This window comes from Balaenoptera borealis (genome assembly GCF_965194805.1).
Source record: "Balaenoptera borealis genome assembly, chromosome: 3".
Taxonomy (NCBI): Eukaryota; Metazoa; Chordata; class Mammalia; order Artiodactyla; family Balaenopteridae; genus Balaenoptera; species Balaenoptera borealis.
In genome coordinates, this window is record NC_138866.1 from 114,340,806 (window position 1) to 114,365,019 (window position 24,214).

The 24,214-nt window shown below is 39.7% G+C and overlaps 1 protein-coding gene across 5 annotated transcripts; it reads right to left on the reverse strand.

The window, feature by feature from the left end:
• Positions 1-130: 130 nt before the first annotated feature.
• On the reverse strand, positions 131-16,471 carry TIPIN (TIMELESS interacting protein). Of its 5 annotated transcripts, XM_082383502.1 has the most exons (9): positions 16,370-16,418; positions 14,359-14,496; positions 11,447-11,587; positions 11,244-11,322; positions 10,967-11,042; positions 8,119-8,241; positions 7,837-7,900; positions 3,046-3,252; positions 131-514 (listed from the first exon to the last, which is right to left on the reverse strand). In XM_082383502.1, exons 2-9 carry the CDS (start codon positions 14,366-14,368, stop codon positions 324-326), a joined length of 891 nt encoding a protein of 296 aa, XP_082239628.1. In that variant the 5' UTR covers positions 14,369-14,496; positions 16,370-16,418; the 3' UTR covers positions 131-323. The 5 variants fall into 5 exon arrangements, with proteins under 5 accessions (XP_082239628.1, XP_082239632.1, XP_082239629.1 ...); XM_082383506.1 differs by lacking the exon at positions 14,359-14,496 and having other exon boundaries at positions 16,370-16,471; XM_082383503.1 differs by lacking the exon at positions 14,359-14,496 and having other exon boundaries at positions 16,176-16,395.
• Positions 16,472-24,214: the final 7,743 nt, after the last annotated feature.

The window sequence follows — 24,214 nt, forward strand, 5'->3', positions numbered from 1 at the left end:
AGGGCATTCAATGGCACACTAGCAGTGGAAGCTACTTATTAACTACCAATCATTTTTACAAGGTCATACCTATATAAAAGTAAACACTAAGGAGAATAAATAGACAACGAAAGTGAATAAGAAACAAGTATAAATTATAAATAATACCAGATTTTAAACAGGAATCTATAAAAGTTTCACTATATATGGATTTTCACTCAAAGTAGGCAAAATGCATAGTCATCTCAAATTTGGAAGATAGCAAGTTAATAGATTTTCTCATTTGAGGCCTATCCAACCTCAGTAATATTTCTAGATGAAGCCTTAAGTTACTATTATATATTTTAAAAGGACTGGTCCAGTTGCATTTTCTCTATTTTTAATTCCTCCTCTTCATTTACAGTATTGGCAGGAGCATCATTATGTGGATTGTCTAGAAGGTCTTTGTTAAATCCATTTGATTCTTCCTCCTTTTGCTCCTCACCTGTACTACCCTCTTCAGGTGTCTGTGTACTGGGTGTGTTCATTAACAAGTCTGCAAGAGAAATCATTACTATTCATTACAAGCACCTGATCTAATCTTACCTAATACAAACTTCTTCACAAGTTTAAATCAGTAGAGGTGAAATCTACGATCACTTTAGTTAATATTAATTATAATAACTTTCTTCCAAATAAAGCCATTTTTATACATATATAAAATCCATTCAAAATGCAAGTCTTGAACTCAGACTTCTGAATCACAGTGAAATGCAACTGTTCTCATTTAGAAAATCACAAGTACTAGAGAGAAGTTTTTAAAAATCAAATGTTCTTATGAGATACATGTCAAAGTGATCTACAGTAAAGAATATTTAAGATACTCATTTCTATTGAAAAATTTTAAAGTCATATAAATATCTTTTTTTTTTAATTTTTATTTTTTTGGCTGCATTGGGTCTTTGTTGCTGTGCATGGGCTTTCCCTAGTTGCGGTGAGCAGGGGCTACTCCTTTTGTGGTGCGCGGGCTTCTCATCGTGGTGGTCTCTCTTGTTGCGGAGCACGGGCTCTAGGGCGCATGGGCCTCAGTAGCTGTGGCACAAGAACTCAGTAGTTGTGGCTCATGGGATCTAGAGCACAGGCTCAGTAGTTGTGGCACACAGGCTTAGTTGCTCCATGGCATGTGGGATCTTCCTGGACCAGAGATTGAACCCATGTCCCCTGCACTGGCAGGCGGATTCTTATCCACTACACCACCAGGGAAGTCCCTTAAAGTCATATATTATAAATAGAAGATGAGCCTTAAAATGCTTATTGCCACGTAAACTTTGATAACGACAGCAAGGAAGAACTGACATCAACAATAGTTGTATCTTCATTAAATTTTTCACAAGGTAGTATAAAACATCCATTTGTTAAGTTAAAAATTAAATTCATCCTGGACTTCCCTGGTGGCACAGTGGTTAAGAATCCTCCTGCCAACGTAGGAGACACAGGTTCGATCCCTGGTCCGGGAAGATCCCACATGGCACGGAGCAACTAAGCCCCTGCACCACAACTACTGAGCCTGTGCTCTAGAGACCACGAGCCTCAACTACAGAAGCCCGCACTCTAGGGCCCACGTGCCGCAACTACTGAGCCCACATGCTGCAACTACTGAAGCCTGCGCATTCTAGGGCCTGCGTGCCCCAACTACTGAGCCCATGTGCTGCAACTACTGAAGCCCACGTGCCTAGAGCCCATGCTCCGCAACAAGAGAAGCCACTGCAATGAGAAGCCCGTGCACTGCAATGAAGAGTAGCCCCCGCTTGCTCCAACCAGAGAAAGCCCGCGTGCAGCAACAAAGACCCAATGCAGCCAAACAAAAATAAATAAATAATTAAAATTTTTTAAAAAGAAACTTAAAAAAAAAAAAAATTAGTGCTTGCTTCGGCAGCACATATACTAAAATTGGAATGATAGAGAAGATTAGCATGGCTCCTGTACAAGTATGACACAAAAATTCATGAAGTGGGATGAAGTGAGAGAGTGGCATGGACATATATACACTACCAAATGTAAAATAGATAGCTAGTGGGAAGCAGCCACATAGCACAGGGAGATCAGCTCGGTGCTTTGTGACCACCCAGAGGGGTGGGATAGGGAGGGTGGGAGGGAGACGCAAGAGGGAGGGGATATGGGGATATATGTATATGTATAGCTGATTCACTTTGTTAAACACCAGAAACGAACACAACATTGTAAAGCAATTATACTCCAATAAAGATGTTAAAACAAAAAAGAAATAATTTAAATTCATTCTAACTGGAAAAAATCATAATAATACCACTGAATAATTTTCACTTGAGAATTCATTATTTTGGGTGAAACTTGTTTTACAACATGTAATCTTCACTACTTACTGTAATTCCTATTTTCCCATTTCAAAAGGAAAAAATTGGATTGGAAATTGACAAAGATAAATGCGACTGTGCGTGCTTCATTCAAAACCAATTTGCAATTATTTTTAAATATAGTTTTAACAAACTTGTCTAGTTTCCAAACCCACAGTCTGTTTAAAAAACAGCAAATTTTAAGGCAGTTTTAAAAGAGACAAGGGAATCAACAAGAAATCAAACATGACAGCTCACAACAGAAGTGAAACGCTGCAATAAAAAGCATTTTTGGACCTATTCATGTCACAACAAATGGCTCTAAAGTCCTCAATGGGTACAGAGAATTTTATATGTTTAGGAAAGTACCACAATAATGTTTTAATTCTCATAAAGATAAAATTATATGTCACATGTTTTAAGGAGTCAGGGAAGAATATGTTTTCGAAAGATCCAGAATCAATTTTAAATGATTAAAACAATTTTTTAAGAGACACTCAGCTACCCAGAAAACCGTCCTGGACTCATATATTCTTTGAGGATTCCAGCTAGCTCTCACGCCCACTCTCCCTCAAATATACATAAGCTTAATATACTATATCACATTTATCTATTCCTAGAGGTATTTTATTTTGGGGAAGAGTAAATAGGTTAAAATTTCTAACATGCCCTTGGTATATTAATGGTAGCACATAAAATCCAGCATAAAATTTACCATTTCCTAGGGACTGACTATTACTCAGTAGCTTTGCCTGTCTTCTTTCCAAGGCCAGTTGTTTATTTCTCTCAATTCTTTGTTGTTGTTCTTCTGTTAGGCTTCTACTAGACTCAGAAGCGAACTTTGCACTTTCAGATGAGTTTGTCAGAAAGGGATCTAACTCGGTAGCAGTTACATCATGGCCATTATTTTCCCCTACTTCATCTGCAGTAGAAAAGAAAAAATTAGTACATCTGTAGTGTTAAACTAATTAGAAAAAGAGCTTATGCAGCTATTAACTGAAAACCAGTTTAAAGCAACAAGGTGCCAGACCTGAAGAAACAATTTGAGGTATGAGAATGTTACAAATACATGCTTGATTCAAACAGGTAGAAGGAATATTTATTAATCACTTTAAAGAGGCATTTTAAGTCCAATGGAATACTAGTTTAAAAACATGCATGAACAGAAAGCAAAAGTTCTTAGTTGCTAATAAAAGAACTTAAAGAATCCAAAGTATATCCTTGTTGTGTTTTTTATTTATTTATTTATTTATTTATTTTTGGCTGCGTTGGGTCTTCGTTGCTGCATGCAGGTTTTTTCTCTAGTTGCGGTGAGCGGGGGCTACTCTTCCTTGCGGTGTGCGGGTTTCTCATTGCGGTGACTTCTCTTGTTGTGGAGCACAGGCTCTAGGCGCGCGGGCTTCAGTAGTTGTGGCTTGCAGGCTCTGGAGCACAAGCTCAGTAGTTGTGGCACACGGGCTTAGTTGCTCCGCAGCATGTGGGATCTTCCAAGACCAGGGCTCGAACCCGTGTCCCTTGCATTGGCAGGCAGATTCTCAACCACTGTGCCACCAGGGAAGCCCTATCCTTGCTTTATATTAAAAACATTTTAGTAGCTTGCCATATTGTCTGTATGATACACAGTAATGATTTTATATAGGCTATTTTTTGTGTACGGTAAAACTGAGACACAAAGTGAAAAAGGGGATGAAATTTAGAGATCTGTGGACATATTTCCAAGTTAACTTTTTAAAAAATTCAGTGCTCTCTACATGATTAGTCTTAATAAATTCTTAAAGCCCTGTACACCTGTTATCTCAAAGTAGGATGTTCCTAAAATGATCCACAGGGTATGAAAAGTAAATACTAGATCTTCCATTTATATTTCATTTAAGAATTACGAAAAATTAAGTTTTACTAACTTATATTTAAAAGAAGAACTGGCAGTGACAAACTATCACTTATCCATATGACAGCAATCATCTGGTCTGTAAGCTACCTTCAAGACAGCAAGCTCATACTGTGGAAGGGTGGAATTGGGTCCTCACTCATTTTTTAATTTCAGCATACTATGATACACAGCTAATTCTGACTACCCAGTTAAGCAAACTGACATACTATCTATTTTAACGAAAACAACCCTAACAAAATGCACAAGTGGTAGCTTTAAAAGATTTTTGCGAAATAACAAAACACCTGTAGGTAGAAGATAACAGAAGTACAAGCAAGAACTAAGAAGATGGCAAAGCTGACACTTCACCTTCTCTCTGTATCATTCACATTATGTGGTTAAAAAAATAATAAATAACCTCATCAGATCTGACAAGTGGGCAAAAAAAACTTCATATCACCAAGACCACCATTTGAAATATGAGTTTACAGTTACTCTTGTCCTATGTCCTATGTACATATTGTACAGTGAGGTATTAGCTAATGCCAGTAAAAACCATCACAACTAGCAAAACATTTAAAACATAAAGACAAACCAGTGAGGTTTAAAAATCATGTATTTAATCCAGCATTTTACAATCTAAGCCCCTTTTGAGGTTTCTTCCTTAATGGTGAAAGACAGAAAGCCATACACTTTTCCCTCCTGATATGGAAAAAAATGTGTCAAGAAACTAAAATAGGGGCTTCCCTGGTGGCACAGTGGTTGAGAATCTGCCTGCCAATGCAGGGGACACGGGTTCAAGCCCTGGTCTGAGAAGATCCCACATGCCGCGGAGCACCTGGGCCCGTGAGCCACAATTACTGAGCCTGCGCGTCTGGAGCCTGTGCTCCGCAACAAGAGAGGCCACGATAGTGAGAGGCCCGCACACCACGATGAAGAGTGGCCCCCGCTTGCCACAAGTAGAGAAAGCCCTCGCACAGAAACGAAGACCCAACACAGCCATAAATAAATAAATTAATTAATTAATTAAAAAAAAAAAGAAACTAAAATACATTCCTTTGTCAGGAAATATTGATGGAGTACATTTAGAAAACATTGCTGGAAAAGTTAAGAAACAAGTATTAGAACCAATTATGCAATATACAGGATTTCTAATATGCTTCACCTTATAGGGCTTATAGGATTCTGAATTAATAGTAATGAAATACATAAAAAACTATTCAATATTCTTCTGTGAGCCATGAAAGGAAAGATCTCTTCAACAGTAAATGACCTCTTTAGTACAAACAATGTCTTACAGAATATCCATGTGAATATAACCACTTTTGACTAGGATAAAAGTGGCATTAAAAAAAATGAGAACCACACATGAAATTCATTCACTGCCACATTCATAGGCAAGCTATTGTGGCAAAGAAGCTAAGGCCAGAAATATTCAATGTGCTACAGGATGCCATCACTCTGGTACATATAAACTAACAGATAAACAAACTACATAATAATTAAAGGGAAATAAGAGTTATTTAAAAAAAGCATAGTGAAATCAGGAATGGGGCTGGGGGTCCAATTTTAACAGCGTGGTAGGGGAGACTTCACTGAGCTGACATTTGAAAACAGTTTGACGCGGGTGAGAGAGTTAGCCATGCAGATTTAGGGGCAGGAGGGAGGGCAAAGGACAGTGTTCAAGGCAGAGTGCAAAAGCCTTAAGACAGAAATATGCCTGGAAGGCTCAAGGAACAGCTAGGACGCAAATGTGGCTGAAGCAACGGAATAGTAAAGATACCGTCAGGGAGGCAAGAGGAATGGGATGAGGACACAAAAACAAGATTCTATAGGGCCAAGTAGGACAATATAAAGACTGTGGCTTTTACTTTGATTGAAATAAGGAGCCACTACAGGGCTTTGAGCAGAGGAATGACATGACGACACGTGCTAAAAATATAAAAGCTGACTAATTTTAAGTAAAACGATTGAAAAGGGGCAGATGAAAATTTGCTAGTAAACTTCAACAAAAGTCCTTGCACTGGTGAGTGAGAATGAAAGATGAATACCAAGATTTACTAAGTGCAGTTAATGATGCTCTACTTCCATTTGGGTTTACGCATCTTAGAAAGGTTAAAACCAAGATTTGGGAGAAAAAACTGAATCTACAACCAAACCTTCAAACCACTGATCAAAAAGTATTAGCCCAAAATTTTCGGTAAAAATTATTCAATAGAATATTCAATCATATTGTTCTTACTTTAAAACTGTAATGTTAAGATCAAAAATGTACATTATATATCGTATCAGTACAGCAGTACACGTGTTAGAAAAATAAAATGTTCAAAACATTTTTACTGTTGTAGTGCCTCATGCAAAAGGTCTGGAGACTATTCTCTTAGGATACAAAGAAAACAGATTCAACAACAAACAAGGCTCTCTGATACAGGACTCCTCTATGTACCCTATACCGCAACTTGCCTGTAATTCCATGAATGGTGCCATGTTCATTTATGCCTCTGCATAAGTGGCTGCCTCTATCCAAAATCACCTCTGCCTAACCTCTACTGCTTATCATTCAAAGTACTTGTGATACCTCCTCTGTGAAGCTTTCCCCTCTCTTACCAAGCTTTCCCCTCCCCTAGGTAAAAGTAACTGTGTTCTCCTTTGCCCCGTACACTGTCCCCTGTTCATCTCCAATTACAGCACCTTGCAGACTACTGGCATGTTACTAGTTCACCGTCTGTTAGCCCATGAAGCAAGGGGTATGATCGCATTCATCTTTATCCCTGAACCTTTAGCACATAGTACGCAGCTCAAAAAGTTCGATGAATAAGCTAACTGACCCAGTAGTACATGTTGTGGGATTTAGACTGTAATAACTAATTCCTTTCCATCTATCAAATCCCATGCCATCAATTCGTACCATACCTTACCAAATAATTAAATCTTGGATTATTTAAATCACAATCCTTCACACTTTTAAAAGCAGTTTATAAATAACTTTGGGGGATTCTATATGGAGCCTGTATTTTCTGCTACATCTATTAAATTTTTTAAAAACAAAAAACAAACATGTATGGAGCCATCGCACAGAAAATCTGATAACTATACAGACCCTGTCGGCAGGAACCATATGTTTTGATGTGTGTGACTGCCTATGGTTGCATTGTACAACTAACAAATGCAATCAATACCAGGAACAGTCACATAGGTCTAATTAAAATCCTATATACAAGAGCTGTACTCTTGTGTGAGACGTGACCTATTTCATCATCAAATTGTTCTGCCTAATTTCTCAGAGCCACTTTTTTATAATGGTGGACATGTATATGAACACTGTATCTTGTCATATATTTTTATTAGCAAGCACTACAAAGGATCAATGCGTCATCATCATGAGTTCTCAAAAGCTCATGTTCTGTGGCTAAATATATTTTACATCTCTTAATGGCATACCACCATGTCTTTAAGAAACAAATATCATGCACAACATTCTAGATGTACCAAGGCATCTTAACTCATTCCTATTTACTGTACTTTAATTATATACTCAAAATAGACTAAGAACCCAGTCCTGTAACACTGCCTACCCCAACTAGATCCATTTCTAAAAGCAAAATTATTATAAAGTAGATAAACCTATATTCTTACCTTTATTGCTAACAAAATCTTCATGCAAAATAGGGAGATCAAGTCGAATTTGTTTTAAACAGGTCTGAAAATAAAAAACATTTTTATATTTTCACTTAGATTTGGGGGAAAACGGTCATTGATTTTATTATTAGTTTCAAAAAAAGTTGTTCAAATAGCTACTATTAATTTTCCTTCTCTCTACTAAGACTGAAAATGAAGACCCCAAAGAGCTACTTAGCCTCACTAATCCTTATACAATTTAGCATTGTGAATGATATTCATAATAATCTCAACACCTACCTGAACTTCTTTTTTATTTCCCAGATATTCAACTCTGTCAATAAAATCTTCAAATTGCAGTTTAGGGAACAGCCTATGCGCCCAGTGCTCCATGTGTCTGATTACTGTCTTCAAGTCCTCAGCCTGGAACATAAAAATAAAAATGCTAAACAGAAGACTCATTCTCACAACTGACCTTGTCAGCAGATTTTAGAACTGAATAAGAGTACCAAAGTCACTGGTGTCCTTTTATATTTATAAGGTTAATAAAGAAACTTTAAGAAGAAAAGTATTTATCAAGGGCTTAGAGCAGGTGTCCCCAACCCCGGGCCGGGGACCGGTCCACGGTGGGTTAGGAACCAGGCCGAACAGCAGGAGGTGAGCAGTGGGCGAGCAAGAGAGCGAAGCTTCATTTGCCGCTCCCCATCGCTCACATTACCGCCTGAACCATCCTCCACACCCCTCACCACCCCTCGTCCCCCGGGAAAAACTGTCTTCCACGAAACCAGTCCCTGGTGCCAAAAAGGTTGGGGACTGCTGGCTTAGAGGACTGCAGTCTAACAGCACTGAATAGGTTTTTAAACATCAGAGGAAAAAAGAAACCTAGTATGAAAACTTAATAAAAGTTAAAAGATAATCACATGTGTCTTTTCAGACCTATAAATACTTGAAAATAAACTTCAATAAAATATGGCAAGATATCTTTTAGAAATAACTACACAAACTGACAGGTCTCTAAATGATGTACAGAAAGCATTGAGAATCAGCTCTGTGAAAATATATTCAGAAATCCCAAGGGCAAAGTACCAAAGACTAGCAACAACAGTGTAAACATTCTCAGACCACAATACCTCTCTATATTTGAAATTTCAATTTAACATTAAAAAATTTTTTTAATGAAAATGAAAAACAAAGTTTAATAAACTGGAGTAATAAATGAAAAAAGTTCCAAATTCCTGATTTCACTGTACAATATTTTTTAATTTTCTTATAGTATTTTAAAATAGGAGACTGGTTAAAAGCTCTGGATCAGACTGCATAGATTCAAATCTAAATTCTACCATTTAATAGCTGTGTGACTTTGAACAAATCACTTTACCTCTGTGTGCCTTTTTCTTCATGAATAAAACGAGAATGTACATACCTCATTGGGTTGTTAGGAGGATTAAGTAATACAAGTAAAGTGCCTGGCACAAAACAAGTCCTCAAATGTTGGCAATTATTGTTTGTGGTGCTATTTGACCTTGTCTAAGAAGCTAATGGTTAAAACAATCAACTCTACCAATAACTCAATGTGTAATGCTGAGAACATAATGTCATTTCATTCTCATTCTGATAAAGATAAAAGTTCTTTCAAAAGTTCTATCATCGGGCTTCCCTGGGGGCGCAGTGGATAAGAATCTGCCTGTCAATGCAGGGGACACAGGTTCGATCCCTCGTCCAGGAAGATCCCACATGCCGCGGAGCAACTAAGCCCGTGCGCCACAACTACTGAGCCTGCACTCCAGAGCCCGCGAGCCACAACTACTGAAGCCCACGCGCCTAGAGCCCGTGCTCCGCAACAAGAGAAGCCACTGCAATGAGAAGCCCGTGCACCACAACGAAGAGTAGCCCCTGCTCGCCGCAACTAGAGAAAGCCCGCGTGCAGCAACGAAGACCCAATACAGTCAAAAATAAATAAATAAAATAAAATTTTTTTTTAATTTAAAAAAAAAGTTCAATCACCTATGACCATTTTCCAGTTGTTAGGGTAGCTGATCAGCCACCTCACAATATCACATTAGACCCAAGGGACAGAGAAGAGAAATACCTAAATACAGTGTGAAGTCCCAAGTCATACATGGAGAGAAAAGCATCCAGGATTCAGCTTCGTTAGAAAATAGTAGAATTTTCAAAGGCAAAGTACAGAAGACTAGACAAACTCAGAGCCCAACCTCACCCAGTGAAGGAACACAAAATATTTATCCTTCGTATAAGTTTATTTATCTTTTAAAGTACTTATTATGAAAATGATGAAGACGTCATAAATTCAAAGCACCAATTCATCACTACTACCTGAAAATTTCAATAAGAGCAATGAATTAACCAAGCGGGGCATGGTTTTAAAAATCTTGATTTATGTTTAGTTTTGTGGCAAAATAGGACACAGGCTTATATTCTCCCTTCCTGTCCACCGAAACTAAGCAAATGTACTACAATTTTTCAGCCTCCCAGGTTTGAAATCTTGGGATTAATTTTTACTTTTGTACCTCCCAATCACCTCCAAGTATTATACGTTGTTCATCCCTCTACTATTACCCTATCCAGGCTATTTTACCTCATTCCGCTGGCAGTGAAATAGCCTCTGAATTGCTGTCTGCCTCCAGCTGCTTCCCTCTTTCCAACTATCCTGAATACCACACCAAGATCATGCTCATGCTGTGTTAATGCTACTCTAGCTGGGCCCTGCAATGGAAAGTCAAGGCTCTGTTCTTAACCACTGGCAGTGGAGGCTTAAAACTCTAAAACTCAGTTTCCTTCACTAGATAATGGGACCAACACCTACCCCAGAGGTTGATAATTAAAGAATATAATTGAAAATACTTCATAAACTGCAAAGCTCTACAAAGATATCATCTGCAAAAAATTGTATCTCCACGCTACATGATTCAAAGAGAATTTTTAAATGTACAGTTGTGCAGAGATTTACAGTTCCTAAATGTCTTCAAATAGTGTCCTTTCTACTACATCATAGTTTCTAAAGAGATATGATGATGAATGATGGTATCTGTGAAACATTCTAAGATTCCTAAGAACATGATAATGGGCCCACAGTCTTATTGATATTTTAAAAAACAAAGGTCTAAAATAAAAATCAGACATTTCTTACCTCATGACCTTTACCTTTGAATTTTGCCTTATCAAACACATGCCTTAATGCTGGAAGCCCTCTCTCTGAAATTAATCTGTGAATAGAAATATGTTTTAAATTTCAAGTTTGCTAAAGCCATCAAGGTCCAACCAAGACCATAAGAAGAAAAAAATATTAATTACTGAACTGAGAAAAATGTCTGATCTCCAAATCATCCCAACCAAAAGCTTGTAACATAAGAGGGAAAAAATGACGGAAAGAAAAGTATAAATATTTAAGGAAATAGTAAATGTACCTCTCAGCATTCAGCTTGGGTATATTCCTTTTAACTGTTCTCTTTGGAGGTACAGGAACACGTGCTCCTCTCCCTAACTCTGGTGAAATATACCAAGATTTAATATTACTTAAGTAACTTAAGCCTCATTTATAAAATGTATCATTTCTAAGCTGTTAGATGGATAGCTGGACATGGACACCACTTTGGAACCCTATACAGACCTTCTTCAGGTTCAGCTCCTTCACCATCTTCTCTCCCTGGAGAGGCTGGAGGTGGGAATGGAGGAAAAGTTTCATCTTCTATATGCTCATAATCTGGTAGGTCAATCAAGCCATTCTCCTGTGGTTCTAGCATCTTTTCCTCTAGGGGGAAAAAAAAGTAAACATGTTTATGCATCCAAGTAGTCTTCTTATTACACAGTTAAGTTCCACTTGCAGCAAAATGCATGTGCTTCAGTCAGTTAAACCATATTTCACACTCACACATCATGAACTAAAGTGAAGAAGATAACAGTTATGGAAAAAAGAACAAAGTTAGAAATTAGAAGAACTGAGTTCTAATGTAGACCCCACCACTAAACAACTATATGATTTTGAGCAAATCATTTTACCTCAACTGTTGAGTTTCCCCACCATAAAATGATGATTTTAACTTTTCAGAGGGTTTCAAACTGTGGTCCAAAGGGGTGTGAAATAGGCAGGGTACAATACCTCAACCCCACTTCAACCAGAGAAGCTTTTTAAAAATACTGTTGGGAATTCCCTGGTAGTCCACTGGTTAGGGCTCTGTGTTCTCACTGCTGAGGGCCCGGGTTCAATCCCTGCTCCAGGAACTAAGATGCCATAAGCTGTGCGGGGGGGCCGAAAAAGGAAAAATAAAAATAAAAATACTGTTTACATACTGGTTTTCTAGTAAGGTTTCCCTTGCAGAAATGGAAATAATCCTTAAGTTGGTAACTTGAAAGAATGCTTTTCAGTACCATCTTACTTGACCTCTCAGAAACATCTGACACTTTTGATCAGTTCCTTTTTCTGGAAAAGTGTTTTTGTTGACTCCTGAAACACAGTACTCAACTGGCTTTCCTCCCTTCCTGGACACTCCTCCTGGATCTTCTTTGCAGATTCATATTCCTCTAGCCTGGTCAGTTAGTAACCAAGACTTCATCCTAGGCCCTCTTCACTCAGTTATGCACATGGGTCTGATTTATAGATGACCCATTAATTTTTTATCTCCACCTGAACATCAAATCTGAGCTCTAAATCCCTACTTCTCATTTTACAGCTCTAAAATTTCTCAAAGGCACCTATAACTCATCATGTATAAAACCAGCCTTCTACATTTTCCCAATTCAATGAATGACACCTATCCAGCTCTACGTCAGAAACCTGCAAGTCATCCTTAACACTTCATTCCCCCATCCTAAATACCCTGTCCATTTTACTTCCAGATTATCCCTTGAGTCTGTCCATTTCTCCCTATTTCCACAACCACTTCCTAACACTTCTTGCTTGGATTACTCCATTACTCCTATCCATTTTGCCCTTTCAATCCATTCTCCATATTACAGCTAAACTGAACCTTTGGAAATGTCAAGCTGATCACATTACTGCTAGGCTTAAATACTTCAATGGCTTCCTACTGCTCTTAGGATAATGATAAAACTCCAAGGCCCTGCAGGGTTTAGCACTTTCCTACTTCTCCAGACTTACTTCACACCATTCTCCATGCTTTTTCTTTCTATCCCTCAGGCCACTAGACCTTTACAAAGCTGTTTCCTATCTTGAAGGCTCCTCCCTGACTCCTAATCTCTTTCAGATCTCAACCGTCACCTCAGAAAAGTCTCCCCCAGTTTTCCTAAATTAAATCCTCCTATAACAAGCATTCAAAATGTCAAGTACAAGTTTTGTAGCACTTACCCAATTCCAATATTAGGTTCTATTTGTATGATTATTTGATTAATGTCTGTCTCCCATAATAGACTGTAGCTCTAAAAGGGCAATGACAAGGTGGGTCTCGGTGCTCCTCTACTGTAGCCCCAAAACTGATATACAGCCAGTGCTCAAGAAATAGTTGTTGATCTTGGTCCTCCCAACTTGAACTAGCAGAAAACCTGGGCAGTTCTACAGCCCCAAAGGAGGGCACACCTCCTAACACCGACTTCAAATGTGGCCAATAGGGAAATGCACAGGGAAGGGGCTCCTGGAGGGCAAGGCTGGGACCCTGGAGGAGGGGAACAAGGGGGTGGCCCCAGAGAGCAGAACTGAGGTGGCCAGTTGAGCTTTCTCATTTCACTGCCAGGGCAGGTAGCCCAGGAATCCTCACTATCCATGTGTTTCCTGAATTCAGATAGTGAGAATTATTTTTAGTGAGTTCAGGTCATGGGTAGTGTAATGCATTATCCAAATCTGTCAGATTCCTGAGTTTGGGATAACATGAGAGTTCATGAAGGAAAGATATCTCAAAAAATTATCTGAATCTGTTCAGTTCCTGAGTTTATGGATAGGGAGAGTTCTGATGGCAATGATACTTGTAAATTCTGTCTAGCAGGATTTAATAACTGCAATGGGCCACTAAAAAAAGAAAGAAAGAATTTGGTTTTTTGGGGTTTTAAAAAATATTTATTTATTTATTTGGCTGTGCCGGGTCTTAGTTGCAGCACGTGGGATCTTCGTTGCTGTGCGTGGGACCTTCATTGCGTCATATGGGGTCTTCAGTTGCGGCATGCGGGATCTTTAGCTGCAGCATGCAAACTCTTAGTTGCGGCATGTGGGATCTAGTTCCCTGACCAGGGATCAAACCTGGGCCCCCTACATTGGGAGCGTGGAGTCTTAGCCACTGGACCACCAGGGAAGTCCCAGAAATAATTGTTGAATGGAGGAATGAAGAATTCCAAAGCTTCCCCAAAACTGTAAAACTACTGGAGCTAGAGGATCTCCAAAGTCTCTCCAATTCTAAACTTCCAAGACCACAAGTACAGAAAAACAAAACAAAGTATCAACCATAGGTTTTCAAAACTGGAAAGGCAGTTAAAGGTCATATTGAAGTTCCTTCGGTTAGGTAAAAATGAAAAACACATTTTTCATTTTTACCAAGAAATTTTTTGAACAACGTATTCACCATTCTGTTCCACTACCTTCTGCCATTTTCCAGGTAACTTCATAATTCCATCTTCCCAAAACTTTTTATCCTTTTGAGCAAAGAACTGTTCCAGGTGCTTTTTACAGTCTTCCAGAGAATTGAAATTTTTTCCATTAAGAGAATTTTGTAAAGACTGAAATAAATGGAAATCCAAAGGTTCAATGTCTGGTGAATACGGTGGATGAATCAGAACTTCCTAGCCAAGCTGTAATAGTTTTTGCCTGGTCATCAAAGAAACATGCAGTCTTGTGGTATCCTGATGGAAGATTATGCATTTTCCATTGACTAATTCTGGACTCCTTTCGTCAAGTGCTGCTTTCGGTTGGTCTAACTGGGAGCAGTACTTATTGGAATTAATCTTTGGTTTTCCGGAAGGAGCTCATAATGGAGGACTCCCTTCCAATCCCACCATATACACAACATCACCTTCTTTGCATGAAGACCAGCCTTTGGTGTGGTTGGTGGAAGTTCATTTCCCTTTCCCCACATCTCTTCCATTCCACATTATTGTACAGTACCCACTTTTCATTGCCCATCACAATTTGTTTTAAAAACAGAACGTTTTCTTTACGTTTAAGTAGAGAATCACATGCAGAAATATGGTCAAGAAGGTTTTTCGCTTAACTTATGTGGAACCCAACCATCAAAGCGCTTCACATAACCAAGGTGGTGCAAATGATCTTCAACGTTTGATTTGGATATTTTGAGTATGTCTATCTCCCACATGGTATAACTCTGATTGTTCTCAATTAATGTCTCAATTTGGTCACTGGTCTACCTGACTGTGGAGCATCATCCAGCGAGAAATCTCCAGCACGAAACTTCGCAAACCACTTTTGACATGTTCGATCAGTCACAGCACCTTCTCCATACACCGCACAAATCCTTTTTTATGTTTCAGTGGCATTTTTACCTTTCTTGAAATAACAAAGCATAATTATGCCAAAAGTGTTGCTTTTTTTCTTCCATCTTCAATATTAAAATGGCTACACAAAAGTTCACCAATTTTGATAAGTTTTTTTTTTAAATGCACGTTGATATTTCATTGTTTCAAATGAAGTTAAAGACAACTAAGAAGCGCTACTAGAGCCATCTTGCAGAAAAAACGAACGAACTTTTTGGCCTCACTCTATCAATAGTTAAGCCTTCTGGGAAGAAATAGGGCTCACACCTTTGAGGCCAACAGGGAGCTATGAATGAGATAACAGGGCACAAACTATATTAAGTGTAACGATGCAATGCAAGGAACCAGCCAAGCCTGGGGTAGGACTTGTCAGTAAACTTGTAGTGAATAAGATAACTCTGTCTTTAATTTCTTGACAATGGTTGCCTAGTCTCTTTTTAGACACTTATGAAGGTCTCTTCACTTCCTCCTCTAGTCCTCAGACTCGCAGAAGAGTGACGGTAACAAAGAAATTTAATATCCAAATTCGTTCCCAGACCCTTAGGTGTCCAACGTCCAACTTTTTCTAAGTCACCAAAACAGAAGTCCCTGTCGCCAGGAAGTCCTACCAAACTGACTCGACGACCTCCTTGCTACCCAGCCCTAAAACCACAAAACTTCCCATCCCATCCCTCTTCTCCGACCTCCCCTCATCCTCGCTCCCCTGTCTGTCCTCTCACTTCAACCACGTTCATTCATTCATTCAACATTCACAGGACGCCTCCAGTGTTTAGAAGCCCCGATACAGAAACTGGAGATATAAAGATGTATCTGACACACGTTCCCTTTCACTAAAAGGCCTGGTTTAGAGAGAGACAGACCCGAAAGGTAAACAATAAGTAAAAGCGCCGGCCCTGGTCCCCACCGACCTCCTCTCCGCACAGGTCGCAGCCGGTCAGGCCTCCCTTCCTCTCCAGTCCCGATCAGCCCAGGTCCGTCTCAGTCATGTCCTCCTGCTTCCTCACTCCCTCCCTGCGACTTCCTGGCATCCCCGTTCCCCAGCCTGACTCCCTCGGCCGGCTCTCCCCTTGGGAACTTCACTCTCCCGCCAGCCCGCTCTCACCTCGAGCAGATTGCAGCACCCACAGCACAGAGCTCCGCGCGGCCGGGAAACCGTGTATCTCGCGAGACTCTCGCGAGAAGAGTCCTTGGCTTTTGGCGCCAAAAGCCTGGGCGGTACCTACCGGACCCACCTCCCCCAGGTCCCGCCCACCCACGTCTATCCCCACCTTTCCGGCGTCCGACCCATCCCACACTGCTTTCCCTACCGCTTCCGCCCTCACGAATTCTTCCGAGGAGTTTAGTCCCCTTGTCCGCGTGATGTTCGTGTTCGTTGTGCTCTATGCACTTCAGACTTTGGAAGTAGATCTCAGGTTTTTAGAAAACTGGGTTGTGGATGGAATATGAAGGATGGAGGCAAACAGAATTTGATGAGAAACTACCGATTCTTCAGAGTTACTAACAAAATTCCTTGAACATAAGAGTTCTATTAATTGTTGAATAATGAGCCGAGAAAAGAGGCAGTAAAGAGTTAGTGTTAGGATTGTGGACACAAAGAAGAATGTCAAAAATGTGTTACCTTTAATTTTTTTTTTAAGTGAGACCAAATATATTCGTGCAATATATATTTGCTTGCACACACACGCACACAAAAAACTGGGGGGAAAATAAATACATAAGTAAGACCTGTGGAGATGGGAACTGGACATACGGGACAGGGTGGGATGGGGACTTAACACCATACTTTTTCGGAACACATAAATGTGTTAATTATTCAGAAAACTAAAAAAAGTTACCTTTAGCAACTATAGCATCAAGATTTGACAGACCAAGAAGATGAGTAGTGTTTGCTACATTCTTTCTTTACTTTTCTGTAGCTTGAAATATTTCATTAAAATTATAGAATAAATATGTGAAAAGAATAAGAGAAAGTAAATTGCAAGCTCTATCTAAAATTATGTATGCAAATATGTATATGTACCACATTTTCCTTAATTTTATGGTTTTATTTCTATAAATGCAAGATAAAATATATTAAGCAATTTACAAAATTAACATTAATTAAAATGGGAAATATGTTAACTTCAAGAGTCCGGGTAACTGAGGCAAGAGGCATTCTTCTAATTATCCAGATAACAGTCTATATTCTCCACTTTATGTCTAATAAATATAAAAGCACTTTGAGGGAATTCCCTGGCAGTCCAGTGGTTAGGACTCAGTGCGTCCACTGCAGGAGGCATGGGTTTGATCCCTGGTGGAGGAACTAAGATCCCACAATCTGCCTGGCTAAAAAAAAAAAAAAAAGCACTTTGAGAAATTAAGAAGTTATATGCCACCCCGCCCCCCCAGAAAAGCCCAGAGCTGAAGCTCTGAGGGTTTGAATCTCAGTTTCATCATTTACTACTTGTTGACATTTGTGTTTCAGTTCCTTATTATTAATAATAGTATCCACTTCATAGGGTTAAGAGGAGGATTAAATGATAGTACTTAATAAATGTTACCTATTATTATCCATATAATTTGTAAATTGACCCTTTTAGAAAATGTAAAGGCTTTGGTAATTGATTGTAAGTCTATCTGAATCTAACTACCACAGTTGTAAGGCACTGACATATTAATGTCTAAGACTGTCCTCTTTTTCATGTGAGGAATACTAGAAATATATTTTCCTTAGCAATTGCACCAGAAATATAAAAAATAACTTTCTCATAGACCATGTCATTAAAACTTTTAGAACTGTTTGATGTTTTAAAAAGTGAATAGTGTTGAAAACACATGAGGCTGTCAGAGGAGCTGCAGATGGAATTGGAACCTCTGGCTTCAGTGTGGTTGGGTTTCTCCAGTATTACCTCAACGAGCTGGGAGACCGGGTCTATATGCTGAAGAAGCTTGACCCTATGGGACAACAGACCTGCTCGGCCCATCCTGTTCGGTTCTCCCCAGATAAATATTCTAGACACCAAATCACCATCAAGAGACACTTCAAGGTGCTCATGACCCAGAAACCGTGCTCCATCCTCTGAGGATCTTTTAAAATTTCATGTCTCTTCTGCCTGCTAGCCTTCGAGAGACTTTCTGAAACCAAGCTCTCCAATCCGTGAGCCTTGAAGCCTTCCTACGACCCTTGCTCTTCGGAATCCGGTCTCATCATTGCCTTTGATCATGCTTGTTGTGAGGCAATGATGGTAGCATCCCCTTTAAAGGGAAAATGTTTGAATCTTTTCATACTTCGAATCACTCCCAGGTTATTAAAATGATTTGAAAGAGCTAAAAAAAAAAAAAGAGTGAATAGTGTTAAAGGAAAAATAGACTATCAAAGAACACGGATTGAGTATAGAGTGTAAAAGTTTTTCTGGAAAGCTGGAAACCCAGTCCAGTGGTGAGGTTTGAAAGAAGAAAAATGGGGTAAATCTTTTAAAACTAAAAGACCATGAACTGTTTCTAAACCACATTTAAAAAGCAAAGTCTCTGTGTCTTATCTATTGGCTGGTGTTATTTGGGCTTATCACTTAGGTAAGTACTGGACTGGCTGGTGGTAGTGGTTTGCTATGTACTTGAGGACTCCATCTCAAGACTGTGGCATCGACTTGCCCCTGCCTTGTACATAACATGCCCAAGTTGGGTTCGTATCACCCAGTTGGGTCTGCATCAGCATTAGTAATCAAGGTGACGAGCCCAGGGATTTTTTTTTTTTTAACAAGCAAATATTTTGGTGTGTCTTTATTTTTATTTTTTATTTTTTTAACATCTTTATTGGAGTATAATTGCTTTACAATGTTGTGTTAGTTTCTGCTATATAACAAAGTGAATCAGCTATATGTTTACATATATTCCCATACCCCTCCCTCTTGCGTCTCCCTCCCTCCCACCCTCCCTATCCCACCCCTGTAGGTGGTCACAAAGCATGGAGCTGATCTCCCTATGCTATGCGGCTGCTTCCCACTAGCTATCTAATTTACATTTGATAGTGTATATATGTCAACGCAACTCTCTCACTTCATCCCATCTTACACTTCCCCCCTCCATGTCCTCAAGTCCATTCTCTACATCTGTGTCTTTATTCCTGTCCTGCCCCTATGTTCATCAGAACCTTTTTTTTTTTAGATTCCAATATTTGTTTTTCTCTTTCTGACTTACTTCACTCTGTATGACAGACTCTAGGTCCATCCACCTCACTACAAATAACTCAATTTTGGGTTTTTTTATGGCTGGGTAATATTCCATTGTATATATGTGCCACATCTTCTTTATCCATTCATCTGTCGATGGACACTTAGGTTGCTTCCATGTCCTGAGCCCAGAGATTATTAATTAGGATCTGGTCAGCTACAAATAACAGAAAAAACTAAAACTAAATAAACTAAAATAACAATAAACAAGGTAGAAAGTTTGTCTCTCACGTACAAGAAGTTTGGAGGTAGTAAGTTCATAGTTGGTATGGTGCTCCATGGTGTTAGGAAACTGGTATCCTGTTTTCTTGCTTTACCACGTGAGCATTCCATTCTCAAGTTCACCTGATTGTCTGAGATGGCTTCTAGAGCTCCAACTGCATTCCAGTCATCAGGAAGGAGGAAAGAGAGAAGGGCATGACTCAACATTTTAAGAACGTTTCCCAGAAGATGCATACGACAATTCTGGTTACATCCAGAATGTAATCTCATGGCCACACACAGCTGCAAAGGAGGCTGGGAATATAGTCTTTATTCTTGCTGTTCATGGCCCAGTAAAAACTCAGGGTTTCTATTACTGTGGAAGAAGGGGTGAAAAGATGTTGGGGGAAAATTAGTAGACTGCCACAAACAATAAAATAGAAAAAAATAAACGAATGTTTTTATTTTGCAAATCTAGAACTTTAGAGTGTTTCCAAAAATATTAAGAATGTGAATAACTAGTACTTTTACAATAAGGCACATAAGCAGTTCTCGGCACAAGAAGACTATTACATCACTGTACGTTGTATTAGACCTTTGGGGATCTTTCCTGGACTACATCCTTAAACCATAACATCAGCTCTACTAAGAACTAAAAGTCTGACCACGATCAAATCACTTTATTGCTCTGAGTCTGTTTGCTCTTTTGTAAGACAGAAGGTATGGATTAGATCAGTGGTCCCCAACCTTTTTGGCACCAGGGACTGGTTTCGTGGAAGACAATTTTTCCACAGATGGGGGTGGAGTGGGGGGAGGATGGTTTCTGGATGATTCAAGCGCATTACATTTATTGTGCACTTTATTTCTATTATTATTACATCGTAATATATAATGAAATAATTATGCAACTCACCATAATGCTGACAGGAGGTGGAGCTCAGGCAGTAATGTGAGCGATGGGGAGCAGCTGTAAATACAAATGAAGCTTTGCTCGCTTGCCGCTCACCCGCTGTGTGCCTGGTTCCTAACGGGCCATGGACCAGTACCTATCCATGGCCCAGGGGTTGGGGACCCCTGGATTAGATGATCCCAAAGGTACTGTTTTAATGGAGGATACTGAAGAGTAATAAATCAACAGGTATTTATTGTTATGTGTTTTAGGTAATAAGCCATATTGGTAAGATAAGATAACCCTTGAAACACCTTTTCTATGTTTGGAAGCTCCTCCCTTATGAGTTCATCCCTAAGATAGAAGCAAAAAACTCATCTTCTCAGGGTTCCACACAGCTAGATATATCCTGGGTACCCCAGTTCCACAACAAAATGAGACTGCAGGTCAGAAGAGGGTGAAGTGAAGATGGAGGCACTGCTTGCGATCCATTCTGGCAAAAAAACAACCAGCTTCCAAGGGCAGCAGAGCTAGACGTGCTAGGGGTCATGTTCAGTGTCCAGTGTCAGCGGTGAGAGTACAAGTGCACTTTTGCCCAGTGGTGGCACCAGGAGAGTCTCCACTAGAGCAACAGAACAGCACAGTTTTGGCATCAGCCTGGTGTAGCTGCCAAGCCTCATTTCCTGCCCACTCAGAGATTCTAGGAGCCATCTGTATCCTTTAATAAATTTCTTTTCTGTTTAAACTGCTAATGAGACCAGATTCTGTTATTTGCAATGAAGAGCCCTAACACACGTTGACCAATTATAAATGATAGAAGACAATATACAGTTACATGCTGATTTGCTTGGAACCCAAAAGTTGTTAAAGTGCTTGAGGAAAGAAAGATGAACAAGAGCTGGAGAAGTCAGGGAAGACTTCTGGAAAGATCTGGAACCTGACCAGAATCTTGGAATTAGGTAGGATTTGGATGGGAAGGTGCCCTAAAATAAGAGAAATAACAGAAGCATAAAAAAATGTTGGGGAAATTGAAAAATAAAGTTAAGATAGCTATTTTGAACAGAAGGATCTCATCATAGGTTTTTTTTCATAGCTCCTAAAAGGTTTTAAATATTGTTTTTATATAATATTTGATACCTACAGTATAATATATATAATATTTATGTATGTTATAAAGCACAATAGAATATACATACTTGTGAACATACCATCCAACCTAAGAACTAGCCAACATCTTACATCTAACTCTGTGTTTATCCCTTCTCTGATTCCCCTTCCTACTGAGATCACCATTGTCCTGAATTTTCTATTTATCATTCCTTTTAAAAATAGTTTTTGTATATAGGTATAGGCCTACACAATATAAGCAATATGTTGTTTAATATTGCTTGTTTTTGAGCTTTATAAAGATGGTATCAAACTGTATGCAATCAGCTTGGGCTTACTTCCTCACTTCATATTTTGTTCTGTGATTCTTCCATGTTGTTTCACACAGCTGTAGTTTAGAAAATTTTCACTGCTCTGTACAATTCTTTACTGAATGTACCACAATTTATTTAACTATTCTCTTGTTTGATAAACATTTGAAATAGTTTGAGGTTTTCTGCAACTCTGAACAGAACAGTGGTGCTATTTAGTATTCTTTTTTTTTTTTTTTTTAATTGATTTTTGGCTGCATTGGGTCTTCATTGCTGCGTGGGCTTTCTCTAGTTGTGGTGAGTGGGGCCTCCTCTTCATTGCGGTGCGCGGGCTTCTCATTGCGGTGGCTTCTCTTGTTGCGGAGCACAGGCTCTAGGCCCACGGGGTTCAGTAGTTGTGGCTCACGGGCTCTAGAGCGCAGGCTCAGTAGTTGTGGCGCACAGGCTTAGTTGCTCCGTGGCATGTGGGATCTTCCCGGACCAGGGCTCGAACCCGTGTCCCCTGCATTGGCAGGCGGATTCTTTTTTTTTTTTTTTTTTTTAAATTAATTAATTAATTTATTTTTGGCTGTGTTGGGTCTTCGTTTCTGTGCGAGAGCTTTCTCTAGTTGCGGCAAGCGGGGGCCACTCTTCATTGCGGTGCGCAGGCCTCTCACTATCGCGGCCTCTCTTGTTGCGGAGCACAGGCTCCAGACGCGCAGGCTCAGCAGCCGTGGCTCACGGGCCTAGTTGCTCCGCGGCATGTGGGATCCTCCCAGACCAGGGCTCGAACCCGTGTCCCCCGCATTGGCAGGCAGATTCCCAACTGCTGCGCCACCAGGGAAGCCCCCGGCAGGCGGATTCTTAACCACTGCGCCATCAGGGAAGCCCTATTTAGTATTCTTATACATATATTTTATATATGCATTCTTAGATATGTATTGTTACATATGTATTTGTATATATATGTGTGTGTGTATATAGGAACAAAGACCTTGAGAGGACAGGTGGAAGGGATAGCCTTTGATGGCAGCACTTCTCTCCACTCAAATATGAAGGATGAGGCGTTTAGATATAAGTGTGTTATTAGGTTTTTGATAGGAAGTTAAGAATCAGAGAAGATGACTGAGTCACTCTGTGGCTGAAGTTTTCCCAGGTAAGTGCAATGGAAGGAAAAAGGAACAAGGGACTTGAAGTATTTGCAGGAAGTGATGGACCTTGGAATCTGAACTGGATAGAGTAATGACAGGAGGAGACTGAGTGAAGACTTAAATGAAGCTGAGCTCTGGATGGGGCCTAAAGTTTGTTTCCAGGAGAGCACTTGAGCAAGTAAGCGCATTATGGTCAAAGGGTAGCGTGTTTAAATTTGTGATATTGGAGGTTGTACCATGCAAAGGTCCAGACTATCAGTTGGGGTCTCCTTACTCCTCAAAGGTTAAGTACAATGAACTCAAATCCCCATCACTTCCACTTTCTGTAAAAGTTGAGGGCCTTCCCAAGAATTTTGTAAATACCCAGTGAGACCTAGGTTCTCAGGGTCATCTGGGCCTCTGAGCTCCTGAATCTCACATGTTATTTCTGTTCTGAACTGTTTCAAATTAGGCCCTTTCTCCAGTTACCACAATAAAAGTCACTCATTCAGTAGATGTACCCTACTTTGTGGGACGCCTAGAGAAAGGGTTATATCATATCTGGCAAAGCCTTCATCTCCATGCCACTTTCCCTCCTTTTCTCTCTCCTTCCCATCTCCTCTGTTATGGAGACCATTTTCCCATCTTCTTAAGCTTGGAGACAATTGACACCCTCAGGACAGGGGTGGGAGGCAGTGTAGGTGGGTGCTCACTAACCTCAAGCACTTACTAAAATATAGTATTCTTCCCAGCAAGAACACTTCTCTCCCTAAGAGGACTTTAGTGCTATCCATTAAGGTAGTCAAATGCCCTTAACCTCCATTCAAATAGAATTTCATGGAAACAAAGGGTGATAAGAAAATATACTCAAGGTGTGGTGGACTAGAAACAAGCCATCTGAGAGACTGAGACCAGTACTATTTGACTTTCAGGTCTCATGTTTTTAAATTATTTCTTCTGTGTTCCCAATAGTAAGGTATTTTACACTTCTGAAAAAATATTTGAAAAAAGGAAAAATGCTTTAGATTACTTTTGACGCTTTCATAATTTTAAAATGTTGTAGGTTCAAATGCTTTACAGCACACCCTCACCAGATGAGGGAGCTGGGGAGCCGTTCCTTAA